Source organism: Ranitomeya variabilis, chromosome 8, assembly GCF_051348905.1.
Source record: "Ranitomeya variabilis isolate aRanVar5 chromosome 8, aRanVar5.hap1, whole genome shotgun sequence".
In the NCBI taxonomy this organism is placed as follows: Eukaryota; Metazoa; Chordata; class Amphibia; order Anura; family Dendrobatidae; genus Ranitomeya; species Ranitomeya variabilis.
Window position 1 is genome coordinate 202,031,958 of NC_135239.1, and position 27,930 is coordinate 202,059,887.

The following is a 27,930-nucleotide window of genomic DNA, read 5'->3' on the forward strand; positions in this document are numbered from 1 at the left end:
TCAGCCGCCTTTTTCCAAAACATAAATAAAATCTAAACCAAAAACTACTTGTTACGTAACTATAAAACTAGTAAAATATATTATTAATATCATACAGTGAACGCCGAAACAAAAACTACAAAAATTTAAGAATCCAAAAAATGGACCTCGAAACGGTAATGACAAAAAATGCGGCTCATACTGCAACTAACGAGCCTTGATACGACTCTATCTACAATAATTAATATATATATAACTCTTAGAAGGTGAGAAGGAAAAAATGAAAGCGGAGAGGGTCCCACTGTCGCCCCATGGGCCTGCAGAAAGCTGGAGCTGGCCGGGGCACTATGGTTGAGCAGCCATAGATCTGAATGTTATGGGACATCATGGCTGTCTGAGGCTACCAGGAATGGAGTAACTATGTCTGCAGGGGCGGACATATCAGTGGTGCTACCTGTGCAGGTCCACAGGGGCCCAGGAGGTCAATGGGCCCATGTCCACCTCCCAAAAAAGATGGAATTGTGCATTGTGATGAACTATTGGTCTGCAAAGGGCCCATATATTGTTCTTGCACAGGGGCCTCCTATGCCAGTGTGTGCCTCGTAATGTAGGTTGGGGCTGTAGCTTGCACTTTTTAGGTCACCATAACTAGCAATGTTATATGGGCACTATGGTTTGCTCCTGGGCACTGTGGCTGGCAGGAAAAGGGTCATCATGGCGTGCGATGTAAGGGGGCTCCAGCAGTTGCTTACGGTGGTACCACATTTAGCAATGTTAGGGGGGCACTATGGCAAAAATGTCCCCACGACTGCAGAAATTAATATGAGTGGTCCACAATCTCTAATAGTTCTGGAAAACTACAACTCCCAGCATGCCCTGCAGCGTATGACAACATGTCATTTTATTTTCAGCCTTCAATGCAATCAAGGGGTTAACATTAAAAATATAATTTTGTTTTTTTTCACAATGCTGGCGATAAAATTTCTGCTTTTAATAACAAATTTCAAAGAAATCGGGGGATTATTTGCGTTTTACTCAGCAAAAAAAAAAAAAAAAAGCGCGATTTTCTTTCCATAAAACATGATACTTCCCCTTGAATTCCCAGGTCGTGACGCTCTGCCGTCCGTAATACGTACCATATGTAATAAAGACAACCTATCGAGGGAGGATAAATGCTCCTACTGAGCAGGGGATGTAATCCCACATTTGTGACTTTATATCCTGTGATTTGATATTTCCAAGATTCGTTTCAAACCCCCCTCTCCACCCCCCAAAATAAAAAAGGACCCCCTCTACAGTCATAAATCCACTCGAGAGCCAAATGTGGAGCGGCAGCGACGGGTCACTCCAGGTTACTTCAGCGCAGTGCGGTCATAATTCTAGCCAGACGTTACTTTCTGGGAGTAATTTAGAGCAGGCTTCATTTTGGGCCTATAATTAAAAGAAAAAAATATTCAGATCAGACACCATTTCCGGGGGAAAAAGTAACTATATCTGGTCTTCTCATGTCTATAGTCATGCAGTGAGCGGGAACGCGCCGTCTTCTTCTTGTGATTTAGTCAGCGACGGCCACACTGCCGCCACTCTGCGCGTGAAGTCATTGCAGCTGTACGACCCTTGGTTGAGCCGTCCTAAGCTATCCAGATGTTCCAAGGATTCGTGTTTCTGTTTTAAAGCCAAAGAGGCCCCTTTCTACCCCCACGTGCTGGTTTTTATCATCTTTATTTTATGAGCGTGTTTCGGATTTCACGGGTCATGTACGGGACAAGCGCGGTCTAATTCCCCCAGATATCTTTTATTTTAGGTTTTATGAAGGGTAGTTGTAATATTTATTTTTAATTTGGTGTATAATACAGTTTGGTCTGATATGGCACTTATCTAGGCACGCCATAGTACCCCTTGCTCTACTATGGGGGTATTGGGGTTGGCCTGTATGGGGTCTCTGTAGCTAATAATGTGAGTGTAAGGAGATGGACAAGTGAGAAGATGCACATAGTTAATGTCTAAGTCTACGTTCACATTTGCGGTCGGCGCCGCAGCGTTGGGCGCCGCAGCGTCGCCGCATGCGTCATGCGCCCCTATATTTAACATGGGGGCGCATGGACATGCGTTGCACTTGCGTTTTGCGCCGCATGCGTCACTGCGGCGCACGCGTCCGGGCGCAGAGGACGCAGCAAGTTGCATTTTTGCTGCGTCCAAAATCAATCAAAAAAAGGACGCATGCGGTGCAAAACGCAGCGTTGTGCATGCATTTTGCTGCGTTTTTGTTTGCGTTGTGCGTTGCGTCGCCGACGCTGCGGCGCACAACACAAATGTGAACGTAGCCTAACAGAGTGTCCGCAAGCAAACACCCCAGCTGCCGGTCAGATATGATAGGAATAAGGAAATCAGAGATAATTACATTAGCAGGAACGGAAGAGTGAAGTGCATGTTCCCTTTGGGAAGAGGCTGGAGGAGACACCAGGTCAGGTGATAGCGGTGGCGCAGTTAGTAATTATAAAAGGTCCAGAAGGGCAGTGGAGGGTAGGAACCAGTGCCTGAACCTGTAGTAGGACAGACATGTGGTGCAGTGAGGTTGGGTTATAGCCGTCATGCCAGAGACCAGACCTCAGAGGAGAATTGAGAGACCACACCCGAGAAGAACCAAGAGACAAGACCTAAGAGAAGAAGCGAGCGACCGCATCAGAGAGAAGAATAGAGAGACCAGACCTGAGAAAAGAATTTAATGACCAGATCCGAGAGAAGAACCGAGAGACCAAATCGAGAAAAGAACCAAGAGACCAAATCTGGGAGATGAACCGAGAGACTAGACCCAAGAGAAGAATCGAGTGACCAGATCCGAGAGACCAGGCCCAAGAGAAGAACCGACAGACCAGAGTCAAGAGAACTGAAAGACCAGATTGAATAGAAGAACAGAGAGACCACACCCAAGAGAAGAACCGAGAGACCAGACCCTAGAGAAGAACCAAGAGTCCAGACCCAAGAGAATGGATAGACCAGAGCCAATAGAAGAACCGAGAGACCACATCCAAGAAAAGAACTGAGAGACCAGACCCGAGAGAAGAACCGAGAGACCAGAACCGAGAGACCAGATTTGAGTGACCAGGACCAAGAGACGAGACCCAAGAGAAGAACCGAGAGACCAGAACTGAGAGACCAGACTTGAGTGACCAGGACTGAGAGACCAGACCCAAGAGAAGAACCGAGAGACCAGACCCAAGAGAAGAACCGAGAGACCAGACTCAAGTGACCAGAACCAAGAGACCAGACTCGAGAGAAGGACAGAGAGACTAGACCTGAGAGAAGAATCTAGTGACCAGGTCCAAGAGAGGAACTGAGAACAAACTCAAGAGAAGAACCGAGAGACCAGACCCGAGAGAAATGCCAAGAGACAAGATCCAAGAGAAGAACTGAGAGACTAGACCCAAGAGAAGAACCGGGAGACCAGATCCGAGAGAAGAATCAAGTGACCAGATGAGAAAGAAGAACCTAGAGATTAGACCTGAAAGAAGAACTGAGAGACCAGACCAGAGAACACCGACAGACCAAACCCAAGACGGTTGTGCCCATTTATCCCCAGTTGTTATCACTTCCCTTCCTACAGTTGTGCCCATTTATCCACAGATGTGGTCACTTCTATTCCTACGTTTGTGCCCATTTAACTTTCCTATGGTTGTGCCCACGTGGTAACTTCCCTTCCTATGGTTGTGCCCATTTATCCCCAGATGTGGTCACTTTCCTTCCCAAGACAGTGCTCCCCAACCTTAGTTTCTAGCTACTGCAAAACAACAACCCCCATCATACCTTAATAGCCCCGGGGCTGCCTAAAGTTACATGGCGACTGTAAGATAAGTCACACAATAATGCCTGCGACTGTGAGGCCATGATGGGAGTGGCAGTTTTGCAGCAGCTGGAGAGCCACATGTTGGGGAACTCTGCTCTAGGGCTACATGTCGACTCACAGATAAACATCATAAACGGCGTCTGTTTTCTCTAATACTTTCATATGTTCAGTACAATCAGTAAGATGCTGAATATGAAGATTCCTACATCCCTCAAAGCTTTAATAAGAATCAACATGGTGGAGGCGATCGTTCGTTGTCCCTATAAACAAGGCAGGTGGTGTATCCGGATTTGATATCTGAGCATTGTATTTGGTTACTCCATTACAATCAATGCTCCAAGAATGTAAATAATCTCCAAGTCATGACAAGGGATCACTTAATATTTGTTGGAGATTCAACAGCTGGGACCCCCACAGATCCTGAGAATGGGGTCTAAATGAACAATTATGAACAGCTTTTTGCAATGACTCAAAATTAGCATTGGTTCATCCTAATTACAGATTCCTTAATGTATCGTTCATAGGAATCTATGGGCCAATTCTGTATGGCTGCATTGGTTCATGTGCGGTGGCATACAGATTTTTTTTTATCATGAAGTTATACAAAAAATAATCTTCCATTGCACGTTATATCCTTCCAGCATTGCTTGTAGCACAGTATATGGTGACAAAAGGGGCTAGTAATGTGGGGGGCTCTGTGCACGTGGCCATCTCTGGGATTGTGGCAGCTAATCCCATCCTAGTACTCATCTACCAGACATGGCACTGTGTCTACAAGTCATGCCCAGCAATTGAGAGTGGTTATCTCTGCAGGGCATAGCTGACCACCCATACATATCACAGCAGTGCATGACTGGCAGTACTGCTGTCATCTTGTGCATGGCTGATCACTGATAGCGGGGGTTAATGATAACGTAGTTTATCTATGTGCAATGTATGACTCTAGGGACAAGATGTGATTGTTTGGTTGCTTTGAATGGCGGATCTAGAGATTATACACAGCTTCATAACATGCATGATTCAATTGAATAGGATCTGAGCCGCAGTGATCAGCCACTAAACACTGTGCCGTTCCATTTCTGTATACCATGTACATCCAGCTGTCACCGATCGTGCGGGTGCCAGATGTTGGAACCTTTACTGATGATCTGTCCTAAGGTAGGCAACCCCTAGGCAACCCCTTTAAGTCCTGATTTTAGCACCACTGGTGCAGACTAGGAAACTTCACTTTTGTATTCCTTCCAACACAGCGGAGCAACTCCCCCCATTCTCAGTGCAGGGTTCAATAGCTAAGTCAATCCATTTTCAATCTGTACAGCAACCATGATGGAGATGGGGGCAGGTTTAGGTAATGAACTGAGCCACCAGAGGACAAAGACAGAAGACCATTTGCAGTCTAATAGCTCATCATAATGCACAATTCCACTTGTTATGGAGGTGATAGTGGCCCACTTACCTCTCGGGTCCCTAGGTTCCACCTATGATATATCCACCACTGACATGAGCCAAGATAGATAGTCAGCCCCCTTCATCACTTGCAGAGACAGAGAAGGGGAAAGAAACTGTGCACTTGCGGATGTAAAGCAGCTGGAAGCATTGGACGGCACTGAAGTCGAACTCCCTTAATTAAATTATAATACGTTTGATTAGTTTCCACTTTACATATCAAAACAGCCTTTCATGTGGCTGCAGAACCTCTTTAAAAAGATGTGTAGCCCTTTCCTTTTCATGCATTTAGAGCTGCTGCATGCATGGAGGGACAGCTGAGGAGGCAACCATTGCTACTCCAGCAGGTATTGTGCAAAAAATGTCCCTCCTGCTTTGTCACAGAGTATTTCAATACTTAATGTCAGGGGTGTAATTATAATAGGTGCAGGGGTCAAAACTACCCCCAGGCCCTGGTGGGCTCTAAAGCTTCCCTTGGCCCACAAAGACCATTACTAGTACAGACCTGCAATAGTTTGGGTACCCATTGCATTGGGGAACACGAGCTTCAAGTTACGCCACTGCTTGATGTGGTAATGAGATGAGCTGCACGACACCTTCAAGATGTCTATACACTATAGATAAGTATTGCCCGCACCCACTGATTTTAGTTTGACCCCTATTCTATTTGTGTAAGAGTCCTAAGGTCACATGTTGGTGCAAAGAAGGTTCAGACATGTTTGGTTTTAATATGCCTGATCATTTGCTTCTGGCAGGGAAATATATGATGCCAGAGTTGGGGTCCCCTTTACTATACACATAGACACAGCGTCTCTTTCATCAGGGTGTACACCTTTAAGCAGTTTTCTAATATTCTTCATTTGAGCTACATTTTACCATTTTTGGCTAAGACATGATTTTCTGTGATGATGATAAACATCCAATTACAAAGATACACCAACATACGTCTGATTTTTGCATACGATTGCTATCTGACATGTTTTTTAACGGACAGCACTCATACCTGTGATAATGGGGCATTCACATGTCTGATTTTTTTTTTTTTTGTGAACCCCTGAAAATGGCGGAGACGCCCAATTATAATCTGAAAGTTGCTTCAAAATCGGCAATACAAGTCAAAGGGTAGTGAAAAATGCAGACCACACTCTGATTACATCACAGACTCTCAGCATGGAGACGGTGGAGTTTCTTTCTTTTCATTTCTCCCCTAATTACGTGGAAAAAAAACTGATGTCTGAATGAGGCCTAACAAAAGGACATCACTTGGCTGACCCACGGATGGCATTCACATCCTATCTTTTTTTTGACTGACCCATTTTATCAACTAAGCCAATTTTATCTGCAAATCAGATAAAAAACAAACGTCTCCTTTTTTTCTTCAATTGTTCCCCAATAAAGAACACATGTATGAACGGCTACATAGATTATAATAGGTACTTGTTTTATCTTCAGTAAATCAGCCCCACGTGTGAATGGAATAAATGGTGCTATAAAAATAAATAAATAAATAATAATAATGTAAAGTGCTGCTGAATATGTTGGCGCTATATAAATAAAAATAATAATAATTATTATTATTAATATTATTCAGGTTTCTGTCAAGAGCTAAACCAAAACTGATGACTAAGTGACCTGTATAGTGGTGTCTTTGGATGGCAATACTCTTGTTTCTCCTAGTTCGGGAGTCTCCTCTTTGGAATGTTTACAGTAGAACGTTGATACAATGTATCTTCTTGTAACAGTGCGCGTGCGCGCCCTCTGCAGGTCAGAGCAGGAACAGCAGCGCGTGTAGAATGTGTCATGGAGAACAGAGGGAGCTTGAGCTCCACACATTACGGTAGGATCCCTCCCACCTCTGTCTCCTCTGCCCCCCTCCCCCTGCCCTGACAATCGGATACGTGGTGCCTGCAGCCCCCGGAGCTCCCTGTGGAAGCTTCTCACAATGTTGCCTGCAATGCTGATCCCCAAGGGGTAAGAAGCCCCCCTCCAAATATGATCTACAAGGGAGACCCCACACTATGAGGATCCATTGCAAGCTCCTGGTCAGCTTGCTCTGCCTGGGGGGGCTTCTGATCCTATATCTCTTCTTGGGGAATACAGATGAGCCCCCTGGTAAAGGAACCCGGAGATCCAAACTTCCAGCCCCCTCTGGACACAACCTGGTGCAGCCCACCACCAGCACCACCACCACCCCTAGGCACTTCAGAGCCATAGAGGAGCACAAACCAAAAAAAGAGTCCAGGGTGAAGAAGAAGAAAAGCAACACGAAGGGGAGACCAGCTAAAACTAGGTAAGAAGTTCAGGACGCAGCTGCTGCAGAACATCTTGGCTGACGGCCTGTATTTTCTATGATGATTGACAGCTGTCGTCTCTGTAGTGAATGTGTTCTGTTTGTTTATTATTTATATATTACAAAGAATCCATTCATATTGCAAGATACTGCGCCACGTAACCCAAGAATCATTTAGAAAGGATGGGGGTACGCGGACTTTAGGTGGGGGGTTTCCTGGGTTTGGTTCTTATCTTGGTTTTATCATTTCACCTTAATCAGAATATAACAATATTTTAAATATTACAATACATTGTTCTCTTCAAGGGATTTTCCTCTTTACGCCCCTTTATGATATGTCAGTGGATACAATTGGTCGCGGTCCATGACTCCTAGCAATTCCCAGAACTTTTGTGACTGGATCCGCACCCTCTTAGCACTGGATGGCAATTTTATTTCAAGCCCGTTTCTCGCATCCCGACTTTCACAGTTTGAGTATAGACAGGCCGGGGGTCTCCTGACCCCGAACTCAGCAGCCTCATATTTGCTTTTGGGTGTCCATAATGGGCATGGCGTTCAGGGCAGTGTGCTGGGAGCCAAAAATCCCGGATATTTAGACACAGCGCTAGGACAGCAAAGTGAAACTTTGCAAAAAAAAAAGGCCAATGTTACTGGGTGTTTTAGGGAACACTATTTTGATGGCCTATCCCCTGTCAGATCAGCTCCAAATCTCTCCCACCACTAGCTGTTTGAAGGGGCCGAGTGTCAGGTCCCCATCATTGTGATCCTATGGATAGGCCATCAAAATTGTGATCCCAGAAAACTGAAAATCCCCAAAAGTTTGTTGTGCATAAATATGTGATTCTTCAGAATTTGTTTTAGTCTTTGCCTGATGAAGAGACGTATGTAGTCTCGAAAGCTTGCAATTTGTTACCATCTTTTCAGTTAGCCATTAAAAGGTATCAACCACTGAGGACTCTCAATTCTAAATATTTTTCTTAAAGTTTCTTAAATTCTTAATTTCGGGAATATTTACTGAAGTAAATAGTAGCAAAGTTGCTGTTTGCAGCCATTTCTGCGTTCAGCTACGTTTACTGTTTTCAATTCTGCTGGCATCCGGATGTAATCAGCTGACTATTGGGGTGCCGGACCCCCCATCAATCTAATATCTAAAACCCATGGGTGTAACTACAACAGGTGCAGGGGTTGAAATCGCACCCGGACCCTGGAGCCTAGGGGGCCCTAAAAGTCCCTTTGGCCTATAGAAAGACTATTGCTATTAAAGATTTAAAATATTTGGGGGCCCTGTTGGAGCTTTCGCACCGGGGCCCATGAGTTTCAAGTTACGCCACTGCTAAAACCTATCCTTGGAATAGGTCATCAATTTCATAAATCTAGACTACTCCTTTAAAGGAAAACTTCGGGCCAAGTAGAGGGGGTATTCTAGGCCAGTATATTTTATTAATACAACATTAATGAGGCTACTGGGACCCCCACTATTGCATTCTATGGTCAGTCCCACAGATGTTGAGTGGAGCAGCAGATCATGTTCTTGATCACCTTTTTATCAACGTTTGAGGCTGCGGAAAACGATGGACAAGGGTTCCCCCATTCTGGTGATTTTTTGGGGTCCCAGGGTATGGACCGCTCTAATCTTGCATCACTTCATCTAGTTGATAAATGCTTCAATCCGGAATGAATGGCAGAGCATGACACGTCCCCTCCGGCCATAACACAATGTAACAGTTTTGCGGAGTTTTCCTTTAGCTACTGTGACTTTTTCTGCATTGGGTGATATTATTGGTGGCAACGTTTTATTTCCAGGTCTCCCGGGGACTTGCAGTTTAGAGTTGAAGAGTCTCGTATCTCAGCAGTATGAGTAACATTTCGGTAATCTATGCCTCCTGACTGCCGCCAGAGCCATAAAGTGCTCTCGATGTTAAATGGCTGCATTTAGGAAGCGATTCGCTCGATCTCAGCAGTAATGTATTAGTTTATGCGTCTCAGCAGTGCCATCATTTTAATAGAAGCGCAAGGTTTAATTTGGGTGACAGTAAAAAGTTGGGTTCTGGCATAAAGTTTAGTCCGTTGTGATATTATCCATGGTGCAGAGTCAGTGCCATCCACATGTGTGCCGAGGAACCGACATGGAGGCATCTGTGCCCAGACTATCGGAGATTATAGGGTTACGGAAACTGTGCAGGATGAGCCCCAGAGCTGTAGGAAGGATGGGGAGTGAAGGGCGCAGTATCAAGCTTGAAAGTTCCCCCTGCAGTGACCCCAGCGATCCCTAGAACTGGACAGAGATCGGTAATGCGCACTGCTTCTCCATTCATTCTAATGGGAGAGCCAAAGATTGGCAAGCGCTGCGCTCAACTAATCTCAGGCGCTCTCCTTAAAGGGGTTGTCCTTCTCATATGCCACGTTGGGCCCTGATAATATAAAAAAAGCCTATACTCCCCTGCCATGTCGGCACTCGCGGTCCCGGGACTCTCGTGCGGTTGTATGACACGTGGTTCCCAGCGCCCAGTTAGTGCTGGCGTCACTGTCTCCACCTTCCGGCAAACTGAACATGAAGAGGAAGTGAGAGATCAGCTGCAGCCCATGTTCAGTTTGGCCAAAGGCGCCGATCGGGGTCACGTGTCGCAACAAAGTGGCGCCAGCACAGGAGGTGAGTGTAGGCTTTATTATTTTATCGGGGCCAAGCGTGACGTATGAGAAGGAGATGTCCAAGTAGTGGACAACTTCTTTAAGAGTAAGTGGAAAGGTAGCGCTCATATTCGACCACCGCTCCATTGAGGAGCCCCTGTTCTCAGTCAAGGAGCCTCAGCAATCGGAAACGTATTCCCTATAATTTTCAAGCTTGAGAATACCCCTTTACGTGAAACCACCCCCTGGACTCATCTGCCATGTCTGCATCTGGTCAGTACCCCTTGCTCTGTAAAGTGGGTCTCATAGATGGGGCGGTAGGCTTTAAAGAGGACCTGTCACTCGCCATAAATATGTCATTATTGTATCTGGTGTAAATGCCGCTGTTCTCCTGAATCCGATGATCTTTTTCTTTTGTTCCTGCGCCTCTCCGTTCCTGAGATATGGCCTCTTTTTGTCTTTTTGTTTTTAGCCAAGTGGGTGGGATCCTCGAGAAAAAGCTCACATAGAGGATTTTTAGTGCCATGCCCAGTTGGCTAAAAAGACTAGATTTTTATACAGGGAAGAAGAGGCCATATCTCAGGAACGGAGAGGAGCAGGAACAAAAGAAAAATATGGCCGGATTCAGGAGAACAGCGGCATTTACACCAGGGGAAGAAAATACATATTTATGGCAAAGTGACAGATCAACTTTTAAATGTGACCACACAAATCCAAATTCTGTCAGCAGAATGCTTTTTCAGTTGCCGGCTATTCCTTCTCACGTCCCTGTGTACATACACTCTGATGGGCCTCAGCAAAACAAAGTGGGGATTTCAGGGGTATCTGGGAGTGGGGCTTACTTATGTAACGTCTGTCTGGTTACATTACATTGATTTCTGTAACGTTCGCCATCTTGGTGCCAGTCATTCCCTTTTCACTGATTTCTATACTTTAGGACATAATAAGCCTCCTCTTCATTGTGTCCTAAATGATTTTATTATAGGGTGGGCAAACCGGGGGCATCCACCACCACAGTGACCTCGGAAACCCCCAACACCGACCCTGCCTGATGACGACTGTCTACCCTATATGTTATAGTGGGGTCCAAAGGTGGGATGGGGCCTCAGGGGCCTTCTCCAACCTCCGTCTTGCTCTGGGTTTTGGGCTCGGCTTCTCAGCAATTTTTGGCCCAAGTGTAGCAAAGAGCCCTTCATTTTGGCAGCTGGGATCCATACACACGAAGCCTCGGAGGAAGGGTCAGGCTGTAATTTCATTTTTTGCTCCAGGTTTATGCTGCGGTCTGTTATCCAGACTTCTCGGTTACGTAATATAGTTTTGGCCGGCGCTCTGCACTCGTTTATCAGGTTTTATTCTGTGGTTATTATAACAATGTTCTATTATAGTTCCACGTACACTCCTACTGCGGGGATCGACGGCACAAAGGTTCATTGGGGCAGAGTTGGGCAGTCGGTGCCGCCCTTTTTATCCGCGGTGTGATCATTATTTTCAGATGCTTTTTCATTTGCAAATGTAAACTGCGTATGATAATTAGGTGCTGAGAAATCTGGGTTTAAGCTCCTCTGCCTTCTCAGGGGACGCAGTCAGAAATCTTTCCTTTAAGTTTTGCTTCTGCAGATTAACTTTTTTTTTTTTGGAGGTGAATCAGCAGCTGCCAAACACATCTATTTCCACCCATCCTCACAAGGATCAGATAGTCTGAACAGGACCTGATACTTGACATAAATGTTTTTTTTTTGTTTGTTTTTTTAGCCTGTATAAATGCCGCTGTTTTCCTGAATCCGTCGACGTTCTTTTTTCTTTCCTGCGCCTCTCCTTTCCTGAGATATGGCCCCATCTTCCAATATGTAAATATAGTCTTTTTATCAAAGTGGGTGTGGTCTGAAATGCTTCTCTGTGGGCGTCGTATTGATAGCCACTCCCATTATGCTTCAAAGGCAGGATTTACATACAGTGAAGAGAGGACCATATCTCAGGAACAGAGAGGTGCAGGAATGAAAGAAAAATGGCGCCGGATTCAGGAGAACAGCGGCATTTACACCAGGTAAAAAAATTACATATTTGCAACAAGCTCAATTCAACCTGTAAGAGTTTTTTTTTTCTTCAATTCTAGACTTTAAAGAATAATGAGTGTTTATTATGCCACTGGCCTCTTGAAAACTTTTTTAAAGCGTTATTCCCACCTCTGATTTTTATCGCATTGATGGATTTAACTTCTTTAAGGTGTACTATGGTTCTGTGCACAAAGAATATCATATTATCGGCGGCATTATCATTTACACTGGATGATGTTCAGCCGAGGACAATAAATTTAACGATCCAATTACCCGATGAACGAGCTTGTTCCCAATCGGCCCATTTAATCAGGCCATATACATGATGAGATAACTGACAAGCGTCCGTTCCGCAGACCGCCGTCTCTTTCCATCCCCCACATTCACATAATGGCTCCCCACAACCGTTGTTCATGGGTTTTCCTTGGAGAAAGCCTTTGCCGTATTCCTCTTCTCTGAAAATGAAAATTCCCAATACCCGATCCTTCTCTCCCCGGACATCTTCTGCCTTGGGCTGGCCTGGAAGCCCCCATACATGTCCGGTCCCATCAGTTTCAGCCAATTCTAGCGTGCCTTGTACTGTATTATATTGTTGGCGAATCTTCAGACACTTCCGTATTTGGGATTGTAGAACCGTGTCTTATTTGTGGTTTTCTGTAGCAATTATATATCAATTCATGATGGATGTTGCAGAGTTTGGATGAAGGACTAATACTGGCGGGAGGTTAACGTCTAATAGAAGTGTTAAATGTACATTACGGCGGGCGATGCCAGCCAGCGAGGAGAAAATAAATGGGAATTTCCTGCGTTGTTACCGGTCAGATACTTTTGAGTTTCAATTATACATTGTTATTGTGCCGTCGGCGTGTGCCGTGACTCCGTAGGGTTTGGCAGGCGACACAATGCGGAATCGTTCGACGTCTCCACGTTACATTTCAGGATTTGTGAGTTCTGACGGCTTTATAAGTAAAGACGAGAAACACAAATTTTCCTGTAGAGAATTCAAAGCGCAAAAACTCCGGTGGTGATGACTGTAATGTATCAGTATTCTCAGCTTCTCGTCTTGTCAGTACGTTGCGCTCTCTGGAGTGTTGCATCAGTCGGACGCAGATTCCCCCATCTCTGATAGAATAAGTTATCTGTCCCCGTATTCAGCGGGGGTTGTTGTAGCAGCAGAAGCTGAAGATTATAGGATTGCGGCTTGTCAGTCATGGCTGACTATAGGAGATGGGCTGCTGGGAGGTGACTTTCCTATGCCGCCATTAGGGTATGTGCACATGGCAGGATTTTAGGCAGGAATTTCCTGAACAAAACCGGAGATTTTCTGCAGAAAATCCGCACGCGTTTTTCTCGCTTTTTACTCGCTTTTTTTTTTACGCTTTTCTGTGCGGATTTTTTGCGTGTTTTTTTCCGGTGCTTCCCAATGCATTAAATAGCGGGAAATCCTCGAAAAATCCGCAAAATTAATGAGCATGCTGCGTATTTTTCCGAAATGCGTTATCGCCGAAAAATACGCAGCATGTGCACAAAAATTGCGGAATGCATTCAAAATGATGGGATGCTTAACGTAAGCTTTTTTAAGCGTTTTTGCCTTGGAAAACCGCCGAAAAAACGTGCAAAAAATCCAGAATGATCCATCCACTTGTTCCCTCCAACAGACTAGAGTTGGACCCTCACCAATCTGTTATTGATTGTCTAGGAGAAGCTATCAGTTTTAACCCCTAACAGACTAATCATCAATCAGCCTAGACGAGGAGCTACAAGACTTGTCTAGAACCAGGGGTATAATTATAGGGAATGCAAATACTTCAGTCCAGGCTTGGGCACCACATAGATCTAACTGATACACTTGTAGCTGTCTTCGCTCACCACTAGAGGGAGCTTACTGTATATTAATCTGTATTCGGTGAGCTCCCCCTAGTGGTGGCCGAAGGAACCAGAATTCTACCAACTAAAGGAAAGCTGGAGATTTGAAGATCTGTATCAGGAAATTAATCAATAAAGAATTTGTGAACTAAAAACACGAAGCTGTGTAATCTCAGCTCAGCTCACATCGAGTTGGAAAAAAACATTTACTTGGCACAGAAAGTTGTTCAGATCGGATTTAATTAACTCCATGAAACAAGTTTGCAGTTTGTACTTTTGTGCATTGTTTAGCTTGGGTCTGATGTGGGGATACGTTCCCGCTGCTGCGTTTTGGATCGGATTACTGTTTTTATGTTTCCAGCTTTTTGTAATCTGAGAAATATTCCATTTGGCTTCCTGGCGGGTTCTTGGATGCAAAACCCCCAAATAAGTCATGTGACCCAAACTTGTTACGGTCATAGACACAAGGTCTCCATACATCATCAGGGGGTGGGGATGAGTCAAGTTTCTAGGAATGTATAAGAGGTCAATAATATCAATCATTAGGAATCTGACTTACAGCGCCCCCATGATCAGCTGGCTGGAAGTGGTACAGCGCCATTCATTATGTAGTGGCCTTGAGTGGTGGTGCAAGCAAATAGAAGACCACTTGCAGTACCATTCACGACCACTAAACTGTGTATGAAGCCGTGCCACTTCTGGTGCATTATGGCCCCTTCAATTAGCTAATTGGTGGGGGGAGCAAGGAATTGGCTAATGTAATATCGAGAACCTAATCTATGGATAGGTATATAGTATTAAAGTCCCTGAAAATCCCTTTAAAAATATATATTTAACCCCTTAACGACCGCCGATACGCCTTTTAACGGCGGCCGCTAAGGGTACTTAAACCACAGCGCCGTTAATTAACGGCGCTGTGGAAAAAGTGAATAGCGCCCCCCAGAGTCGGATTTTCTCTGGGGTCTCGGTTGCCGAGGGTAGCCGAGACCCCAGAGAACATGATTCGGGGGTTTTTTACCGACCCCCGAGTTGCGATCGCCGGTAATTAACCGTTTACCGGCGGTCGCAACAAAAACAAACAAACGTGATTTGCCATTTAATTTCTCTGTCCTCCGATGTGATCGCACATCGGAGGACAGAGAAATAGGGTCCCCGATGGACCCCGATAGCCCCCAATACTCACCTATCTCCCCCGGTGCTCCTCGTGGCTCCCGATGGGCGCCGCCATCTTTTTCCGGGGAAAAAATGGCGGGCGCATGCGCAGTGCGCCCGGCCCCCGGAAGATCTTTGGGGTCTCGGCTGCCGGGGGTAGCCGAGACCCCAAAGAACATGATCGGGGTTGGTTTTTACCGACCCCTGTTTTGCGATCGCCGGTAATTAACTGTTTACCGGCGACCGCAAAAAAAAAAAAGCGATCTGTAATTCTCTGTCCTCTGATGTGATCGCACATCAGAGGACAGAGAAATAGGGGGATTCGGGGAACCTATCATACTTACCGGTGTCCCTGGGTCCTCCTGCGTCTCCTCCTGCCGGCCGGCTTCTTCCTCGGGAAAGAAAATGGCGGGCGCATGCGCAGTGCGCCCGCCATCTGCTGCCATCTGCCGGCCGGCAGGAGAGACGAGTTGGGGCTAAAATTAGGGTTAGGATTAGGGTTGGGGCTAAATTTAGGGTTAGGGTTGGGGCTAAATTTAGGGCTAGGGTTAGGGTTAGGGCTAGGGTTAGGCTACTTTCACACTAGCGTTTTTTGGCTTCCGTCGCAATGCGCCGTTTTGGAGAAAAAACGCATCCTGCAAAAGTGCTTGCAGGATGCGTTTTTTCTCCATTGACTTGCATTAGCGACACATTGCGACGGATTGCCACACGTCGCATCCGTCGTGCGACGGATGCGTCATGCTTTGGCGGACCGTCGGCACAAAAAACGCTACATGTAACGTTTTTTTGTGCGACGTGTCCGCCATTTCCGACCGCGCATGCGCGGCCGGAACGCCGCCCCCGCCTCCCCGCACCTCACAATTGGGCAGCGGATGCGTTGAAAAACAGCATCCGCTGCACCCGTTGTGCGGCGCTTACAACGCTAGCGTCGGTACGTCGGCCCGACACACTGCGACGGGCCGAGTACGACGCTAGTGTGAAAGTAGCCTTAGGCTTCTTTCACACTTGCGTCGGTACGGGCCGTCGCAATGCGTCGGCCCGACGTACCGACGCACATTGTGAAAATTGTGCACAACGTGGGCAGCGGATGCAGTTTTTCAACACCCAGTCTATGTCCTGGGGAGGAGGGGGCAGAGTTACGGCCACGCATGCGTGGAAATGGCGGACGCGACGTACACAAAAAAGGTTACATTGAACTTTTTTTGTGACGACGGTCCGCCAAAACACAACGGATCCAGTGCACGATGGACGCGACGTGTGGCCATCCGTCGGCAAAACAAGTCTATGGGCAAAAAAGGCATCCTGTGGGCACATTTGCTGGATCCGTTTTTTGTCCAAAACAACGGATTGCGACGGATGCCACACGACGCAAGTGTGAAAGTAGCCTTAGGGTTAGGGTTAAATTTAGGGTTAGGGTTGGGGCTAAATTTAGGGTTAGGTTTGGGGCTAAATTTAGGGTTAGGGCTAAAGTTAGGGTTAGGGCTAGGGTTGGGGCTAAAATTAGGGTTAGGGTTGGGGCTAAAATTAGGGTTAGGGTTGTGTTATGACCCCAATGGCAGAGGGTCTCAGAAATATTTACTAAGTCTGCAAACACTAAAACCAGCTCATAGGGCAGTGGTAACTGGGCTGACCATATATCTAATCCTAGCACCACAAATAACAGCAGCCGGGGAACGCGCCTACGTTGATTCCAGACGCCTCGCGCTAGCCGGAGAACCAACCAACCCCAGAAGGGAAAAGAAAGACCTCTCTTGCCTCCAGAGAAAAGACCCCAAAAGTTGGATACAAGCCCCCAACAAATAATAACGGTGAGGTAAGAGGAAAAGACAAACGTAAGAATGAGCTAGGTATCTAGCAAAGAGAGGCCCACTAGCTAATAGCAGAATATAGTAAGATAACTTATATGGTCAGCAAAAACCCTATCAAAATTATCCACGCTGGAAATTCAAGAACCCCCGAACCGTCTAACGGCCCGGGGGGAGAACACCAGCCCCCTAGAGCTTCCAGCAAGGTCAGGAATCACATTTAGTACAAGCTGGACAAAAATGAGAGCAAGCAAATAACCCAAAAAACAAAGAAGCAGGACTTAGCTTAATTTAGCACGAACCGGGACCAGCAGATAGGAGCAAACAGAAAGGATCTGATTACAACGATGCCAGGCACTGGACTAAGGATCCAGGAAGTTTATATAGCAACACCCCTGGACTAACGGCCCAGGTGGGTGCAAACTGAGGGAAGAAACTCCCAGAGTAATATCACTAGTAACCACAAGAGGGAGCCAAAAAGTCTAATTCACAACAGTACCCCCCCCTTAAGGAGGGGTCACCGAACCCTTACCAAGACCACCAGGGCGATCAGGATGAGCAGCGTGAAAGGCACGAACTAAATCAGCCGCATGCACGTCAGAGGCAACCACCCAGGAATTATCCTCCTGACCATAGCCCTTCCACTTGACCAGATACTGAAGTCTCCGTCTGGAGAGACGAGAATCCAAGATCTTCTCCACCACGTACTCCAACTTGCCCTCAACCAACACCGGAGCAGGAGGCTCAGCAGAAGGAACCACAGGCACAACGTAGTGTCGCAACCAGGACCTATGGAACACGTTGTGAATGGCAAACGACACCGGAAGATCCAAGCGAAAGGACACTGGATTAAGGATTTACAATATCTTGTAAGGACCGATGAAGCGAGGCTTAAATTTAGGAGAGGAGACCTTCATAGGAACAAATCGAGAAGACAGCCACACCAAATCCCCAACACGAAGTCGGGGACCCACACCGCGGCGGCGGTTGGCAAAACGCTGAGCCTTCTCCTGTGACAATTTTAAGTTGTCCACCACATGATTCCAGATCTGCTGCAACCTATCCACCACAGAATCTACCCCAGGACAGTCAGAAGGCTCCACATGTCCCGAGGAAAAACGAGGATGGAAACCAGAGTTGCAGAAAAATGGCGAAACCAAAGTAGCGGAACTAGCCCGATTATTAAGGGCAAACTCAGCCAACGGCAAGAAGGTCACCCAATCATCCTGATCTGCCGAAACAAAACACCTCAAATAAGCCTCCAGAGTCTGATTAGTTCGCTCCGTTTGTCCATTAGTCTGAGGATGAAAGGCAGACGAGAACGACAAATCAATGCTCATCCTAGCACAAAAGGATCGCCAGAACCTGGAAACAAACTGGGATCCTCTGTCAGACACAATATTCTCAGGAATGCCGTGTAAGCGAACCACATTCTGAAAGAACACAGGAACCAGATCGGAAGAGGAAGGCAGCTTAGGCAAAGGCACCAAATGGACCATTTTCGAAAAGCGATCACATACCACCCAGATGACAGACATACCCTGAGACACCGGGAGATCAGAAATGAAATCCATGGAAATGTGTGTCCAAGGCCTCTTCGGGACAGGCAAGGGCAAGAGCAACCCGCTGGCACGAGAACAGCAAGGCTTAGCTCGAGCACAAGTCCCACAGGACTGCACAAATGACCGCACATCCCGTGACAAGGAAGGCCACCAAAAGGACCTAGCCACCAGATCTCTGGTGCCAAAAATTCCCGGATGACCTGCCAACACCGAGGAATGAACCTCGGAAATGACTCTGCTGGTCCACTTATCAGGAACAAACAGTCTGTCAGGTGGACAAGAGTCAGGTCTACCAGCCTGAAATCTCTGCAACACGCGTCGCAAATCAGGAGAAATGGCTGACAAAATAACTCCCTCTTTAAGAATACCAACTGGTTCTGCGACTCCAGGAGAGTCAGGCACAAAGCTCCTTGAAAGAGCATCAGCCTTCACATTCTTTGAACCTGGTAAATACGAGACCACAAAGTCAAAACGGGAGAAAAACAATGACCAGCGGGCCTGTCTAGGATTCAGGCGTTTAGCAGACTCGAGATACATCAAATTTTTGTGATCAGTCAAGACCACCACACGATGCTTAGCACCCTCGAGCCAATGACGCCACTCCTCAAATGCCCACTTCATGGCCAGCAACTCCCGATTGCCAACATCATAATTCCGCTCAGCAGGCGAAAACTTCCTAGAGAAGAAAGCACATGGTCTCATTACCGAGCAACCAGGGCCTCTCTGCGACAAAACGGCCCCTGCCCCGATCTCAGAAGCATCCACTTCAACCTGAAAGGGAAGTGAGACATCAGGCTGGCACAAAACAGGCGCCGAAGTAAACCGGCGCTTCAGCTCTTGGAAAGCTTCCACGGCTGCAGGAGCCCAGTTAGCAACATCAGAACCTTTCTTGGTCATATCCGTCAAAGGTTTAACAACGCTAGAAAAATTAGCGATAAAACGACGGTAGAAGTTAGCAAAACCCAAGAACTTCTGAAGACTCTTAACTGACGTGGGTTGAGTCCACTCATGAATAGCTCGGACCTTGACTGGGTCCATCTCCACAGCAGAAGGGGAAAAAATAAACCCCAAAAAGGGAACCTTCTGTACTCCAAAGAGACACTTTGAGCCCTTAACAAACAAAGCATTCTCACGCAAAACCTGAAACACCATCCTGACCTGCTCCACATGTGAGTCCCAATCATCAGAGAAAACCAGAATATCGTCCAGATAAACAATCATAAATTTATCCAGATACTTCCGGAAGATATCATGCATAAAGGACTGAAACACTGAGGGAGCATTAGAGAGCCCAAAAGGCATCACCAAGTACTCAAAATGACCTTCGGGCATATTAAATGCAGTCTTCCATTCATCTCCTTGCTTAATGCGCACAAGGTTGTACGCACCACGAAGATCTATCTTGGTGAACCACTTGGCACCTTTAATCCGGGCAAACAAGTCCGACAACAGAGGCAAAGGATACTGAAATTTAACAGTGATTTTATTCAGAAGCCGATAGTCAATACAAGGTCTCAAAGATCCGTCCTTCTTGGCCACAAAAAAGAATCCCGCACCAAGAGGGGAAGAGGATGGACGGATATGCCCCTTCTCCAGGGACTCCTTGATATACGAACGCATTGCGGCATGCTCAGGTACAGACAGATTAAATAATCTTCCCTTAGGAAATTTACTACCTGGAATCAAATCTATGGCGCAGTCACAGTCCCTATGAGGAGGCAGAGCACCGGATCTGGACTCGCTGAACACATCCTGATAATCAGACAAATACTCAGGAACTTCCGAAGGAGTAGAGGAAGCAATAGACACCGGCGGGGAATCAGCATGAATTCCCTGACAGCCCCAACTTGACACAGACATTGCCTTCCAATCCAAGACTGGATTGTGGGTCTGTAACCATGGCAGACCTAAAACGACCAAATCATGCATTTTATGCAGAACAAGAAAACGAATCACCTCCCGATGTTCAGGAGTCATGCACATGGTTACCTGCGTCCAAAACTGCGGTTTATTTTCCGCCAATGGCGTAGCATCAATACCTCTAAGAGGAATAGGATTTACCAACGTTCAAGAACAAAACCACAGCGCTTGGCAAATGACAGATCCATAAGACTCAGGGCAGCACCTGAATCCACAAACGCCATAACAGGGTAAGAAGACAATGAGCAAATTAAAGTCGCACACAAAATAAATTTAGGTTGCAAATTACCAATGGCGACAGGACTAACAACCCTTGTTAGGCGTTTAGAGCATGCTGATATAACATGTGTAGAATCACCACAGTAAAAACACAACCCATTCTGACGTCTATGATTTTTCCGCTCATTTCTAGTCTGAATTCTATCACATTGCATTAAATCAGGTGTTTGTTCAGACAACACCACCAGAGGATTAGCGGTTTTGCGCTCCCGCAAACGCCGGTCAATCTGAATGGCCAGCGTCATAGAATCATTCAGACTTGTAGGAAGGGGGAAACCCACCATCACATTCTTAATGGCTTCAGAAAGGCCATTTCTGAAATTTGCGGCCAGAGCACACTCATTCCACTGAGTAAGCACGGACCATTTCCGAAATTTTTGGCAATACACTTCAGCTTCATCCTGGCCCTGAGAAATAGCCAGCAAGGCTTTTTCTGCCTGAACTTCAAGATTGGGTTCCTCGTAAAGCAATCCGAGCGTCAGAAAAAACGCATCAATATTTGCCAATGCCGGATCTCCTGGCGCTAGCGAGAAAGCCCAATCCTGAGGGTCGCCCCGTAAAAAAGAAATAACAATTTTAACTTGCTGAGCTGAATCTCCAGATGAACGGGGTCTCAGAGAAAGAAACAATTTACAATTATTCTTGAAATTCCTAAACCTAAATCGGTCTCCAGAAAACAGTTCAGGAATAGGTATTTTAGGTTCAGACATAGGACTACTGGTAACAAAATCTTGTATGCCCTGCACACGAGCAGCAAGCTGGTCCACACTTGTAATCAAGGTCTGGACATTCATGTCTGCAGCAAGCACAAGCCACTCAAAGGTAAAGGGGAGAAAGAGGGAAAAAAAAAAAAAAACTCAGAATTTCCTTTCTTATTATCCCACTTCTGCAATGCATAAACATACAATGTTGGCCTGGCATACTGTTATGACCCCAATGGCAGAGGGTCTCAGAAATATTTACTAAGTCTGCAAACACTAAAACCAGCTCATAGGGCAGTGGTAACTGGGCTGACCATATATCTAATCCTAGCACCACAAATAACAGCAGCCGGGGAACGCGCCTACGTTGATTCCAGACGCCTCGCGCCAGCCGGAGAACCAACCAACCCCAGAAGGGAAAAGAAAGACCTCTCTTGCCTCCAGAGAAAAGACCCCAAAAGTTGGATACAAGCCCCCAACAAATAATAACGGTGAGGTAAGAGGAAAAGACAAACGTAAGAATGAGCTAGGTATCTAGCAAAGAGAGGCCCACTAGCTAATAGCAGAATATAGTAAGATAACTTATATGGTCAGCAAAAACCCTATCAAAAATATCCACGCTGGAAATTCAAGAACCCCCGAACCGTCTAACGGCCCGGGGGGAGAACACCAGCCCCCTAGAGCTTCCAGCAAGGTCAGGAATCACATTTAGTACAAGCTGGACAAAAATGAGAGCAAGCAAATAACCCAAAAAACAAAGAAGCAGGACTTAGCTTAATTTAGCACGAACCGGGACCAGCAGATAGGAGCAAACAGAAAGGATCTGATTACAACGATGCCAGGCACTGGACTAAGGATCCAGGAAGTTTATATAGCAACACCCCTGGACTAACGGCCCAGGTGGGTGCAAACTGAGGGAAGAAACTCCCAGAGTAATATCACTAGTAACCACAAGAGGGAGCCAAAAAGTCTAATTCACAACAGGTTGGGGCTAAAGTTAGGGTTAGGGTTGGGGCTAAAGTTAGGGTTAGAGTTGGGATTAGGGTTAGGGTTTGGATTAGGGTTGGTATTAGGGTTACGTTTGGGATTAGGGTTGGGATTAGGGTTACGTTTGGGATTAGGGTTGGGATTAGGGTTGGTATTAGGGTTACGTTTGGGATTAGGGTTTGTGATTAGGGTTACGTTTGGGATTAGGGTTGGGATTAGGGTTAGGGTTGGGATTAGGGTTAAGGTTAAGGTTGGGATTAGGGTTAAGGTTAGGGTTGGGATTAGGGTTAGGGGTGTATTGGGATTAGGGTTAGGGTTGAGATTAGGATTAGGGGTGTGTTGGATTTAGGGTTTTGATTAGGGTTATGGTTAGGGTTGAGATTAGGGCTGTTTTGGGGTTAGGGTTGTGATTATTGTTAGGGTTGTGATTAGGATTATGGATCGGGTTGAGATTAGGGTTAGGGGTGTGTTGGAGTTAGGGTTGGAGTTAGAATTGGGGGGTTTCCACTGTTTAGGTACATCAGGGGGTCTCCAAACATGACAGCCAATTTTGCGCTAAAAAAGTCAAATGGTGCTCCCTCCCTTCTGAGCTCTACCGTGCGCCCAAACAGTGGTTTACCCCCACATATGGGGCATCAGCGTACTCGGGATAAATTGGACAACAACTTATGGGGTCCAATTTCTCCTGTTACCCTTGTGAAAATAAAAACTTGGGGGCTAAAAATCTTTTTTGTGGAAAAAAAAAATATTTTTCATTTTCACTACTCTGCATTATAAACTTCTGTGAAGCACTTGAGCATTCAAAGTTCTTACCACATATCTAGATAAGTTCCTTAGGGGGTCTAGTTTCCAAAATTTGGTCACTTGTGGGGGGTTTCTACTGTTTAGGTACATCAGTGGCTCTGCAAACGCAACATAACGCCCGCAGACCATTCTATCAAAGCCTGCATTCCAAAATGGCGCTCCTTCCCTTCCGAGCTCTGCCGTGCGCCCAAACAGTGGTTTACCCCCACATATGGGGTACCAGCATACTCAGGACAAATTGGACAACAACTTTTGGGGTCCAATTTCTCTTGTTACCCTTGTGAAAATAAAAACTTGGGGGCTAAAAAAATCTTTTTTGTGGAAAAAAAAATATTTTTTATTTTCACGACTCTGCATTATAAACTTCTGTGAAGCACTTGTGTGGTGAGAACTTTGAATGCCCATCTAGATAAGTTCCATGGGGGGGTCTAGTTTCCAAAATGGGGTCACTTGTGGGGGGTTTCTACTGTTTAGGCACATCAGGGGCTCTCCAAACGCGACATGGCGTCCGATCTCAATTCCAGTCAATTTTGCATTGAAAAGTCAAATGGCGCTCCTTTGCTTCCAAGCTCAGCCATGCGCCCAAACAGTAGTTTACCCCCACATATGGGGTGTCGGCGTACTCAGGACAAATTGTACAACAACTTCTGGGGTCCATTTTCTCCTGTTAACCTTGGTAAAATAAAAATTTGGAGGCAAAAAGATCATTTTTGTAGAAAAAATGCGATATTTTTATTTTCACGGCTCTACGTTATAAACTTTTGTGAAGCACCTGGGGGTTTAAAGTGCTCACCACACATCTACATAAGTTCCTTAAGGGGTCTAGTTTCCAAAATGGTGTCACTTGTGGGGGGTTTCCACTGTTGAGGCACATCAGGGGCTCTCCAAACGTGACATGGCGTCTGATCTCAATTCCAGCCAATTCTACATTGAAAAAGTAAAACGACACTCCTTCTCTTCCAAGCTCTGCGGTGCGCATAAACAGTGGTTTACCCCCACATATGGGGTATCGACGTACTCAGGAGAAATTGCACAACAACTTTTGTGGTCTAATTTCTCCTGTTACCCTTGTGAAAATAAAAATTTGGGGGCAAAATATCATTTTTGTAGAAAAAATGTGATTTTTTTATTTTCACGGCTCTACATTATAAACTTCTGTGAAGCACTTGGGGGTTCAAAGTGCTCACAACACATCTAGATAAGTTCCTTAAGGGGTCTAGTTTCCAAAATGGTATCACTTGTGGGGGGTTTCCACTGTTTAGGCACATCAGGGGCTCTCCAAACGCGACATGGCGTCCTATCTCAATTCCAGCCAATTCTGCATTGAAAAAGTCAAACGGTGCTCCTTCACTTCCAAGCTCTGCGGTGCGCTCAAACAGTGGTTTACCTCCACATATGGGGTATCGGCGTAGTCAGGAGAAATTGCACAACAAAATTTGTGGTTAAATTTCTGTTTTTACACTTGTGAAAATTAAAAAAAATGGTTCTGAAGTAAAATGTTTGCAAAAAAAAGTTAAATGTTCATTTTTTTTTTCCACATTGTTTCAGTTCCTGTGAAGCACGTAAAGGGTTAATAAACTTATTGAATGTGGTTTTGAGCACCTTGAGGGGTGCAGTTTTTAGAATGGTGTCACACTTGGTTATTTTCTATCATATAGACCCCTCAAAATGACTTCAAAGGTGATGTGGTCCCTAAAAAAAGATGGTGTTGTAAAAATGAGAAATTGCTGGTCAACTTTTAACCCTTATAACTCCCTAACAAAAAAAAATTTTGTTTCCAAAATTGTGCTGATGTAAAGTAGACATGTGGGAAATGTTATTTATAAACTATTTTTCGTGACATATCTCTCTGATTTAAGGGCATAAAAATACAAAGTTTGAAAATTGCAAAATTTTAAAAATTTTCGCCATATTTCAATTTTTTTCATAAATAATCGCAAGTAATATCAAAGAAATGTTACCACTAACTTGAAGAACAATATGTCACAAAATAACAGTCTCAGAATCAGCGGGATCCGATAAAGCGTTCCAGAGTTATAACCTCTTAAAGTGACAGTGGTCAGAATTGTAAAAATTGGCCCGGTCATTAAGTACCAAATTGGCTCTGTCACTAAGGGGTTAAGCCTCATCTTCCTGTCTGTTACACTGCGGCTCTGCTTGTTCAGGTCGGCTCTGCTTGTTCAGGTCGGCTGCTGTGCATTATCACAAGCTTACCAGAAAGTCTGTAACATTAGCTCCTAAACCAGCATGCAGTGGAAAGATGACAGAAATCAACACTGAACCCCGATGGACCCCATTATAGTCAATGGAGTCTGTCCTGCACGGTTGATGCTGTTATTTATGGTTTTATGCTCCCATGTTGGAATCTTTAGCCTAAATTATGTGCAGTAAGCACCTTCTAGTGGTCGTTGTAAGTAGTCACAATTTTATAATTTAAAGAGATTTTCTATGATTTATATTTCCTTTACAATAGTGAGTAAATCTAAAAAAGAACGCAAAATAACCGCTAATCGCCTCTTGATGTTATCGTCGTACACCGCCGCTACTCTCGTGATCCTTTTCAGTCTCTGTTGACTTTCCTGCAGAGATCACAAGTTGGACTTGCCCATGACTGTTACTTGCTGCAGGGATCACATGTCAGACATGCACAAGACTGTTATTTGCTGCAGGGATCATATATCGGACATGCACAAGACTGTTATTTGCTGCAGGGATCACATATCGGACATGCACAAGACTGTTATTTGCTGCAGGGTTCACATGTCGGACACGCACAAGACTGTTATTTGCTGCAGGGATCACATATCGGACATGCACAAGACTGTTATTTGCTGCAGGGTTCACATGTCGGACACGCACAAGAGTGTTATTTGCTGCAGGGATCGCATATTTAGCATGCACAAGACTGTTATTTACTTCAGGGATCGCTTCTCAGACACACACAAGACTGTTATATGCTGCAGGGATCACATGGTTGCTGTTGTTTGCTGCAGGTATCGCATGTCCAACACGCGCAAGACTGTTTTCCGCATGTCACATGATCACATGTTGGGTTGGACATGCAGGTGACTACTGCAGCCAATTACAGGCATTAGCTTTCTTTTTTATATCTTGTGGCTTTTTAGGAATTTAATATTATTGATCTATGCTTTGGTTGTGTCTTATTCCCGGCACCCCTCCGATCAGCTGATTGATTGCTTCTCACTAGACTGCTACATACTTTGTATAGTGGTTGTAATTGGTACTGCAGCCTTCTTAACCAGTCCAGAAGGAGAACTTTGAAATTGACATGGTATTAAAGGGTGGAGGTTCACTTTAAAATGAGCTTTCCGCGCTCTACGCAAATTTTTGCAGTCACGTTAGATGACTCCAGATTACCGAATCATGACAGTATGCAATGTGCACGCTGTCACGATTCCTATTTATTCCCGGCGCAAGTAGGCGGTCACGTGCCAACTAGATTCTTCTCCACTTTTCTCAATGTTCTAATTTGTGTCAAGCACGGACGCCCCTGATACTATTTTATGATGCATATTTTACTTTTAACGCTTACAGACCGGAAATCCATTAAGTAACGGTCCATAAATGACGGGACGTCTAATCACCCCAGCGCGGACCGTCCCGCCATTGCCTGTCTGGCGTCCTCCTGCTCAGCGCTGAGCGGCACGACAACCGTCATTTATTAACTTTGAAGATAATTGTCGAATCCATAAAATAAAAATCGACAGCGAAGCTTTTATATCCGCGCAGGAATCAAGGGTTTACATCTCTTCAGAGGATGGCTCTTGATAAACAGCTTGTCTAAGCAGATGTGAGGCCGAGAAACTCTTTATAAAGCTGTAATTGATTGATCTGCCACAGGGAAAATGGATACAAATGCGCTTTTTGATTTTCGGATTCCCTCCCGGTAATGGCTGGAATAAAAGACGCTGCTCGCGATTGTAGTAGATGGCAGGGAGGTTTTGGGTTTTGGGGGTTTTTTTTCTATTTTTTTTTTGCAGAACTTACTGTACAGGTAAAAGTAACATCGGGCCCTCCATATATATGTAGCTGTGCCGGAGGTGGCGCTGGATGAGAGGCGTAATTAATGGGGGTTGGGGGAGCATTTTTATTTTGTCTTTTGTGATCCCTTTAAATATTCAGAAGGAAGTCTGTGGGATTCAGCCGAGTGTGCACTTTTTTATGTTTAGTTGGGAATCAGCAGCAGAACCAAAGCACTGGGCATGCTGAAATTAACATGCCCAATCCTGCTTTGCCTGGGGCGTTGTATCTAATAGAAAGGCATTGTCATCCCCAAAAATGATCCACGGTGTAAGAAGAAGCGTTGATCTCGTAAATCCTTTTAAAAAAAGTTTCCAAGTGTGCCATAAAGAGTCAATCCGATCATTAAAAATGATCAATCATCCAGTGCACAGGTGAACATTCTGATCCGGGGTGTGAACATTTGGGAACTCCATTGGGCTCTGCACCGTTCCAGTCATTCCCTATGAGAAGGCTGGAGACAGGCCAGATTGGGGATCGGTGGGATCCCTGGGGTCAGACCCCCTTACCCCAAATCCCAAGTTATCAATGACATGTCAGCTGACCTGCAGTGTAAAGCATGGCGGACTGGA

The 27,930-nt window shown here is 45.5% G+C and overlaps 2 protein-coding genes across 2 annotated transcripts in view; one reads left to right on the top strand and one right to left on the bottom strand.

Moving 5' to 3' along the window:
* SHQ1 (SHQ1, H/ACA ribonucleoprotein assembly factor) overlaps nucleotides 1–6,933 on the bottom strand; it is a 75,023-nt gene extending 68,090 nt beyond the window's left edge. Inside the window, exon 1 of the mRNA XM_077276238.1 lies at nucleotides 6,902–6,933. The gene's annotated coding sequence lies outside the window, so the exon portion shown is untranslated. The remainder of the gene's footprint in view (nucleotides 1–6,901) is intronic.
* Nucleotides 6,934–7,069: 136 nt separating this feature from the next.
* Nucleotides 7,070–27,930, top strand: part of GXYLT2 (glucoside xylosyltransferase 2) — a 43,353-nt gene continuing 22,492 nt past the window's right edge. The window contains exon 1 of the mRNA XM_077276239.1: nucleotides 7,070–7,559. Within this exon, the coding sequence (XP_077132354.1) occupies nucleotides 7,288–7,559 (272 nt within the window). The 5' untranslated portion in view covers nucleotides 7,070–7,287. The remainder of the gene's footprint in view (nucleotides 7,560–27,930) is intronic.